Below are 9,032 nucleotides of genomic sequence, written 5' to 3' on the forward strand. Positions count from 1 at the left end.
TTATTATTATGCTAAATCTGCTATAGACCCTATTTTCTTGTATTTGTTTGTTTGTTTATTTAGATCCCCATTAGCAACTGCAAAAGCACTTAAACACAAAAAAATATTCATTTAACATAAAACCATACATTATGTAGATAAAAAAGGAGTGTACATATTCATACGGCTTGTAGTACCATCACAGACAGCCTCAAAATCACTCTCCAGAACATTCTCATTCACAGTACCATGCTGGTGGAATGATCTGCCCACCCTCATACAGAATACAGAATCCCTGACAGCATTCAAAAGACTCAACAAAAACTCATCTCTTTCATGAGCACTTAACCTTAAAAAAAAAAAAAAGATTTCCTTTTTCTTTAAACCTCACTTGTCTGGCTTATGCTACTTCAAGCAATGTGTGAACTTTGTATTTTGAGCTTTTCTTGCTGTTTTTGCCTCTTCACAATGACGCTTGGTTTAGTCATCAGTTGTAAGTCGCTTTGGATAAAAGCGTCTGCTAAATGACTATAATTGTAAAATGTCATCAAGTGGTGTGAGCAAGGTCAGTGACTGGTTATATGACTCATGCCTCACATTAAATGTTGGGAAAACTGCATCTATGTTTTTCACAAAGTGGTCTAAACTTAATATTTGGAAATTTTAGTAAGTGGCCAATACATGTAGATAAATTGAAATGTATAAATTTAAGATAAATTTAATTAATCTATGGGTAAGCCTAACTTCGACACTTAGCTTTAAAGGTCGTGTTAAAAAATGTGCAACAAATTGAACTAACTTATCAAATTTTAGATACATAAGATTAAGAAGCTCTCTCACCACAGTAGCATCCAGTACATATTTACAGTAAATGCAATGATCATACCCCACCTTTTGTCCTGTATTACATCCTGGTCTCAGACATGTAAAACAGTCATAAAACAGTGAGAATTTCTGCCTCAAGATCCATGATGAAAAAATACATCATTATCATCACTCACTGTCATATAGCCTACTGGTCAAATATGATCGACTCAAATGTGTCTTTGATACTTAAAATCATATACAGTGCTACTGCTCCACCTCTAAAAAAAAAAGATTGTAACTGTGCTCCGAAAAAAAGTAGTACACAAAAAAAAGTGTCACAGGGGAGTGTAGCCTCCCACAACATAAAGAGATGGTTGACAAGTAAGCAAGTTTGCACACATCGAAGTGCCGCCGCCATATTGTTCACTTTTGAAAAAACATTTTACTGATAATTTACTCACCCCCATGTCATCCAAGATATCCATGTCATTCTTTCTTCAGTCAAAAAGACATTAAGGTTTTTGATGAAAACGTTCCAGCATTTTTCTCCATTTAATGCACTTCAGTGGGACGCAAACGGTTAAAGGTCGAAAAGACACTTTCAGTACAAACTGCAAACTGTTCAAAGAGCTTTAAACGATTCCAGACGATGAATAAGGGTCTTATCTAGCGAAACGATCACTCATTTAATAAATAAATAAATAACAAAGTTTATGTTTTATAAGCTCAAATGTTCGCCTTGCTCTGTTCTGTGACGCACATTTTTGTGACTCTCCTGTTCGAACTCATTCATCAAAATGAACAAATCTTTTCCCGAGTCATTTGGTTCATTCAACGAACAAAACGAATCAATTGACTCGGAAAAGAGTTCGAACAGCAGAGTCACGAACATGCTTCGCACTTCGCAGTATCTGTTTTTATCCATAATCCTGTGAAATTTCTATTTAGATTCATTATTTTTTATAATATATCATACCTGCAGATGGACTACAGACGGAAATGACCAATTGTTGCTATAACCTGGCCCAAGACACATTTTGATATTAACAAGTTTAATGTTTATTTGTGCATTGTCCCTGTTTCAAATAAAACAATTTCCATTCCATTTTATTAAAAATGTGGAAAATAGGAGGCAAAATAACAAGATATTAATCGTGCTTCGTACATGAATTTAATGTTACTCTGAACACAAAGAAATAACAGAGCTTGTAATTTAAAAGGAACCTTTATATGAACTATAAATAACAGTGCAAAAGATCAAACGACGCAAACAGCTCATGGTTATCAATCTTTTCTTTTATTTATTGTTACAGTATTGTAAATTGAACTTAATTTTCCAAAAATTCAGACCACCCCCACTAGAACAGAGGGGTGTGGCCTGTAGTATGTCAGTCAAATGTGGGAGGGGTTTCAAGGCTCTTACACTCCATTTAAAAATGAAACCGTATCAGTTCACTGCTGTCGACATCCACACTGCAATCAGTGCAGAACTGAACCAAAGCAAAACACCACCATAACTAAACCAGAAAACTGTTTTCCTTTCATCTCAGTTTCTTCAATTCGACATTACTGATCATACCTCTTGAGGCATATGCAAGTTCCCACAGAGATTTCCTGAACAACATGACAGATTTAACAAAATTAAGAAGTCAATTACTTAGCCATTTATTTATGGTCATAATACATATAGTGAAATGTTTCCCCAGTCTCTTGGAGAAACGGGCTTGGGGTTCGTTACTCCACTGGCGCACTCAGTAAAAAGCTGATGGTTGCAAAATGAACCAAAAACCATTAAACAGTTATAATACTTAATTATAAAAAGAAATGCCAGTATCACTTTACAGTGAATCCAAAAGAATTTGGCAGCAAATGATGAGGTTTAAAGTCAGACTGCACAAACCACTGATACACATGCATACTCTGCTCATTCGCACAAACGCATTCACACTCATGGTAATGGACACGTCCTGGGTAAGGGATGACAGTTTCCTGTTTGGAAGGGCTTCATTATGTGGCACGTTGTGATTGGCCAAGAGGACTGGAGGAGGTAAAATCAAAAAGTAGCCCCTATTTTGTTTCTTCTATTCTTTTGACGCTCCCTAGTCCTCACCAGCTTTCATCCCTCGCACAGACCCTTGGCTACGCATCTGAAAATTAAAAGAAACAGATTTTTAATAACAACGACACATGGAGGAACACTTCCATTCAAAATCTGGGGGTGAGTAAGGTTTTTTAATATGAAAGAAATGAATACTTTTATTCAGCATAGATCGAAGAGACATTATACAATATATTTGTACAGCACTTATTAATCTTTGTTAATATTAGTTGATAAAATAGTGCAATAGTTTCCACAATAGTGCAAGTCTAGCTTTATGTCACACAAAACTAATAACACTATATTCTGCAAATATAGTAATATTAGTGAAATTCTCCATAATCATCTCAATAGAGTCCTGCAAGCATTCGGTTGCTGTAGGCAGAACTGCGTTGCATGGTTTCTACAGAAACGCATACCTGGTCCAGCTCCCTCTGCGTCTCTTCCTCCATCCTACGAATGTCATCCATAGTGAGGTCCACCCAGCGGTCCAGCCAACAAAAGAGCTGCCGGTGGAAATTAGTGAAGAGCCTTTTCTCCTGCTACTCAGACAGAGAGAGATGAGGTTGATGCTACTGCAAGTACAACAAAGACTTATCAACAACTGACAGCAGTGGTCAAATCTTCATGTAACGAAATGCATCAAACCAAAATTTACGTTTAATCTATTCACTAAGCAGCGTTAAAGAATTGCGAAGTACAAAATGTTAGTTCACAGACCCCAGAAAGGTAAAGCCGAGGAAGTATGAGTGTAAGTTGAGCCTCTGTGTTGGTAATGATGAGGAACTACTGTATATAACAGTTCTAATGGATCACCTTATGAATGAAGTTCTCCACACGTCCCTGCAGACCCCACCAGCGAAAATGAACCGTCACCAGCTTATACGCCGTCATATAGGGACAGTTACCGTTATGAAGCTCTTTCTGGAAGAGGCGGAGAGATGGATGCATTAGGAACAGATAGTGTAGATAATCACTCTTTTGGATAGTACAATAAAATATAACTTTTAAATTAATGTCAACAGAAACTGTGCATAAAAGATTGTGAACTCAAATTTCTATGACAGGTAACATTAGCTCTGTTCTCTAAAAAATTAAAATAAATCCAGAATGGCAGACAAAGTGAAAAAAAAAATGTTGACTAAAAAAAAAAACCTCACCCCCATGTTGTTCCAAACATGTTCGTTCATCTTCGGAACACATATGAAGATATTTTTATTAAATATTTTTCACCTCATTTTCTGAGCCAGCTGATCACATGGTAAACAGTGCAGTGCTTCTGGGTTCCACGTCAGAAAGTCGAAACTCGTTGCTTAACATTACGGTTGAACCACTGCAGTTACAAGGATTGTTTTAACTGTCTTTACTACCTTTCTCGTCCTTGAAAGTTGCAATGATGTTGCAGTCTATGGCTGCTCCAGATTTATGGCTGCTAAACCTCTCAGATTACATCATAAATACCTTCATTTGTGTTCTGAAGATGAACCAAGGTATTACGGGTTTGGAACAACAAGAGATGACAGAGTAATTAATGACAGAAACTTCATTTTTGGGTGAACTCACACTTAAGATTGTGTACTAATAACAATATAAATGTAGTGATAAAAAATACAAAAAAAGGTAGTAATTCGAAAATTGTAATTAAAAAAAAGTTTTCAGTGACATTACTTCATCGAACTACTACATATAATGTTAAATATAATGGGGAAATGTTTGTGGGTTCTAATAATTAAAAAAATATATATTATTAATAAAATAATTATAGTAAAGAAGTAAATAATAATAAAAAAAAACTTATTTATTTTGGCTTAAAATATTGCAAGTAGTATCGAATTATGAGCTCAGTATAGCAATTTATTGAATCGTGACATGAGTGTATCGTTACACCCCTAATATACTGTATATGTGTATGTATGTGTGTGTGTGTGTGTGTGTGTGTGCGTGTGTACCTTCCATTCAGGTCCCAGAGGTCCTCTCCCAGTTTTCTCCGAGTGGTAGACGGCAGGGTCCTCTTCTGGTTTGTAGTCCTGAGTGATGAATGAAACCATGATGGAGGCATGAAGCAATGGGCGTGTATGAGAAAAGAAGAGGACAAATATTAAAGCAAAACAGCAGATCAACAGATGATTCTGAGCTTATTGTGTACTTCAGAATTTTAAGCACAAAATGAGGTAGAATAAGTTTAACACTGACTGTATATCATGAATATAAATGCTAGACAATTTCAAACAAAGACAGAAATGGATTTTTCTAATTCAACTCACCACATCATCCACCTGAGAGCGATCAGCTATATCGATCGGCACAATCTCAATGTCCTCCCATTCCTCAGGAGGAAGACCATGAGGCTGCATAAGTGGAAGATAGAAACATTAGAATGAAGACATAGTAACAAATAATTAAAGTCAAGCCCTGAATAATGCCTCTAACCATAGCGGCAGTGGCTAAAAGTGAGAAAGATGGTGACGCGCATTACACCGGAAAGTCTTATCAAAAATGTTCATGTTATTTAATAAACAAATCTGATTGAGGCGCAAGTTTGTCCATTAACCATCCATCACAACAGCAGGTTTTTATTCATTATAATTAACTGATTACGATGCATTGCACCCAAACCAATAAACTGGTGGGAGACGCTCTGGTTGAAAGATTAGGTAAGAGCTACTCTTACCAGTAGCACAATTATTGGGCACCTCAAAAAGGCACAGATGAACTGGAGACAAACACTCACATTCTCAGTTGTTCCTATGTCTGGTTTATGCCAGGTTTCAATCTTAATGAAGAAATCATCTTTCATGTACTCATTCTGAAAAGGAAAAGGCACAAGAGAGCATCACCAATGGAATCCTTTTTAATTCATACACAGAGTGTGTACCATCAACAGCGAGACATGATGACTAAACTCTGATTCAGCAAGAACGACCTGTAAGCAGTGATGATCTCAGAGCGTGATTATTTCAAAAATACACTTACTGTAACAACTGCAGTTTTCCATAATCGATTCAGTTTTGGGAAAAGAAAAGAACAGATTTGTTTGTATAGATCAGTCATTTTCATCACTCAATGCATTAAATGCAAAAGCAAAAAAGGGTTAAATCATACAATCCCATTTGTATTTAATCACTTATTCACACACGCACAAGTAATTAGTGTTTACTAACTAGTGCGACAGTATGGGTAGGCGTTCCAGGCTTTCTCATGAAACACCAGGGCTCCTTCAGGGGCAAACATCTGAATAAAACCGGGAACCTTGCTGTAAAAGACAAATCAATATTCAAAATATTAGAGGAGACTAAATGCATCTCAATTACACAAATGGTTTTCTCTAGAAGTGTTTTTCCATGTTGGAATATTTTTGTGAAATTTATCCTTTAAACATGATATTTTTGTTTGATACACAAGAGAACAATTCAAAACATTGAGACTAGATTTTATGATATAATTTTACGCTGTTTCATTGACCGTTTTTGCATTTCATGATTGTTTTATTGCTTAAATATCGCTGAAATCATATTATAGGCTGTTCCACTGGATCCTTGACCATGTAGTGTGACAAAATGCCCGTTACTAAGGATATATCTACACGACAACAATCTAGTAAAAACAGAAAAACAGTTTGTGGATCTCTGGGACTACAAAAATGTGAATTTGTGAAAATGGTGATGTCACACGCAAACTTATGTGTTCTATCTACCGGTGTGTAGTTTTTCTTTACAAAGTGACATTGCTAACTAATACAGCGTTTTTAATTATTTTACATGGATCCATGTGAATGGGGATCTTTTTGAAAAAGTTGTCGTCTTTACTGTAATGTTGCCATTTTCAAAAGCGTGCATTTTGAAACCAGTTTTTTTTTTTTTTGAAGTTTGAGTTTTTAGGCCCCCAAAACACTGTTGACAAATAAATAAACTGACAAAACACATAAAAAGTTTTACATTTTTAGTTTAAAGTGTTGTGTAAAATAAACTGTATATTTTTCCCCTAGTAAATGTCCAAAATGTTTTTTTTGTAAAAAATGTGACAATTATTAACCTCCCATATACACTACTGTTTAAAAATGTCTCATTGTTTTTGAAAGAAGGCTTTTATACTCACCAAGGCTGCATTTATTTGATCAATAACAGTAATACGGTGAAATATTTCAAAAATATTCCCGGAGAATTGTTTTATTTCTCTGATCTACATATGTGCATTTTAATATGCTTGAAGGTCGAAAAAAATGGATAACAATAGCTTTAAAACTATGTCAGGTGGGCAGTAGATTATTTGTCGACACATGCTCTCTCAATCTCTATCGTCACTCTTTCTTTTTCTCTCAGTCTCCTTATCTTGCCCTGTCTCTTCCCATCCTAAAGCTGAGCTTTGACTGATAGCTTTTTCATTTTAATTTCGAGTCAGTTAAGAACGCAAACGCATGTTTTATGAATCAATATCTTAGCAAGTTAATTTAAAATGCTAGGTATCTAAGTCTATTAAATTCAATCACAATTTGTAGCCTACACATTTCTTCATTAATCTTATGCCTAATATGATAAAAACGGTTCATGTCATACTTCTTTATTGTCGTACTTGTTTCTTGTCAACTCACATTGAAGACTTTGATCACATTGAAGACTTTGACTTTGATCAATTTAATGCATCTCTTTAAAAAAAAAATCTTTCTGATAACAAAGTTTTGAACTAGAGTAAAACTAGAACAGTAAGTGCGGGTGCTAACCGTGGGAGTCCCTGCCAGAGGTCCCTACAACAATTCTGTGCACACAGTCTTATTGACATGGTGAAACCAGCAAGGCTGTTGACATGATCGAAGTTTTTACACATGCTCTCACCTGTGTATGTGGTAGATCTTGTGGGTGTACTGGCCCTTCTCGCCGTCCTTCTCGTAAGGTTCATTTCGGAGGACCTCAATCCCTTCTCCTCCACCTGTGTTGTTCTTACTGGCCTCTGCAACCGAGTACAGTTGGCCAACCTGGTACTGAGAGGGGGGTAAGAGGGTATTACATAAATAAATAACTAATGGCAACTGTTCACCACACAATAGGGACAAACAATGTAATGGAGAAGAGGTCCGGCTGACTCCATCTAAGTGAAGGGAGCTGTCTAAAAATATTTGCTTGAGCAACAACAGAAGCACAGATTCCCACTGATCACAGAAGACAGAGCAGCCAGTTATTCTGATAGCAATGACTCTTTCTCTTACCTCTTCTACTGAACATGGCAACAGCACCTGGCTGAAAGGAGAATTGAATAGAGGTTAGAAATAAAAGATAAGAACCATTTATTCTCATATCATGGAGACTGCATCGCGGTGCGATTGTATAACGGGCGTGTCGTTAGCTGGCCCCTCATTATTGTACGATAAACCAGTGTTTTAACAACCAACGGGGTCTGAACTCAAAACACTACTATTAAATGCCCATCTTATCATGCATTTGTAAATAGCGGCGCTGGTGGGAAAGCCGTCCATAAAACACACTGTAATGCTGTATCGGGCAAGCTAAGCGGTTAGCGCCGACATATCACGGGCTTAAAATTCACTATTTATTATGCCATATGGGAATATGCTTTTAAAAAGACAGACGAGTGCTGCAAGATATAACGCAACTGAATCTAGTAAATGGATTCTCTAAAAGCCACTCACTATTGCTTGACGAGTACCATCCCGAATCTGGACAGAACGGTACATTCAACAACAGATTGCGGTCGCCGGAAATGAGCCGCGCGCGTCATCAGTGACCGGGGCAGGCAAGGGGTCTGAGGACAGGGACCATGATGGGAAGGGAATTTCGTGGGATAGAATATAAAGGTAAAATAACATTTTATTGATGCCAATGTGTTTTCACACTAAAGTTCATAAAGAGATTGCAAAACTAATTCATATAAAGTGAGTAATTCATATATATATATATATATATATATATATATATATTACTTCTGTCTATATATAGACAGAAGTAATATATATATATATATATATATATATATATATATAAAGTTCATAAAGAGATTGCAAAACTAATTCATATAAAGTGAGTAATTCATATATATATATATATATATATTACTTCTGTCTATATATATATATATATAGACAGAAGTAATATATATATATATATATGAATTACTCACTTTATATGAATTAGTTTTG

At 35.9% G+C, this 9,032-nt stretch overlaps 1 protein-coding gene across 1 annotated transcript; it reads right to left on the reverse strand.

The window, feature by feature from the left end:
* Window positions 1-2,737: 2,737 nt before the first annotated feature.
* On the reverse strand, window positions 2,738-8,648 carry pitpnbl (phosphatidylinositol transfer protein, beta, like). The gene is made up of 11 exons (XM_039687531.2): window positions 8,526-8,648; window positions 8,085-8,115; window positions 7,714-7,859; window positions 6,046-6,137; window positions 5,858-5,865; window positions 5,616-5,690; window positions 5,149-5,232; window positions 4,834-4,911; window positions 3,701-3,808; window positions 3,304-3,426; window positions 2,738-2,933 (listed from the first exon to the last, which is right to left on the reverse strand). The coding sequence occupies exons 1-11, from the start codon at window positions 8,612-8,614 to the stop codon at window positions 2,886-2,888; spliced, it is 882 nt and encodes a 293-aa protein (XP_039543465.1). The 5' UTR covers window positions 8,615-8,648; the 3' UTR covers window positions 2,738-2,885.
* Between the last annotated feature and the right edge of the window lie 384 nt (window positions 8,649-9,032).

The sequence above is a fragment of the Pimephales promelas genome, chromosome 3, assembly GCF_988280905.1.
Source record: "Pimephales promelas chromosome 3, fPimPro1.hap1.1, whole genome shotgun sequence".
Taxonomy (NCBI): domain Eukaryota; kingdom Metazoa; phylum Chordata; class Actinopteri; order Cypriniformes; family Leuciscidae; genus Pimephales; species Pimephales promelas.

What these genes read in the sequence shown, in the direction of transcription:
- pitpnbl (XM_039687531.2), bottom strand. Translation starts at nt 8,614, where the DNA reads ATGACGCGCGCGGCTCATTTCCGGCGACCGCAATCTGTTGTTGAATGT. An exon ending in ATGGTACTCGTCAAGCAATA is followed by an intron (nt 8,116 to 8,525) that starts GTGAGTGGCTTT and finishes TTCTCCTTTCAG; the next exon opens with CCAGGTGCTGTTGCCATGTT. An exon ending in GCTCTCAGGTGGATGATGTG is followed by an intron (nt 4,912 to 5,148) that starts GTGAGTTGAATT and finishes TTCATCACTCAG; the next exon opens with GACTACAAACCAGAAGAGGA.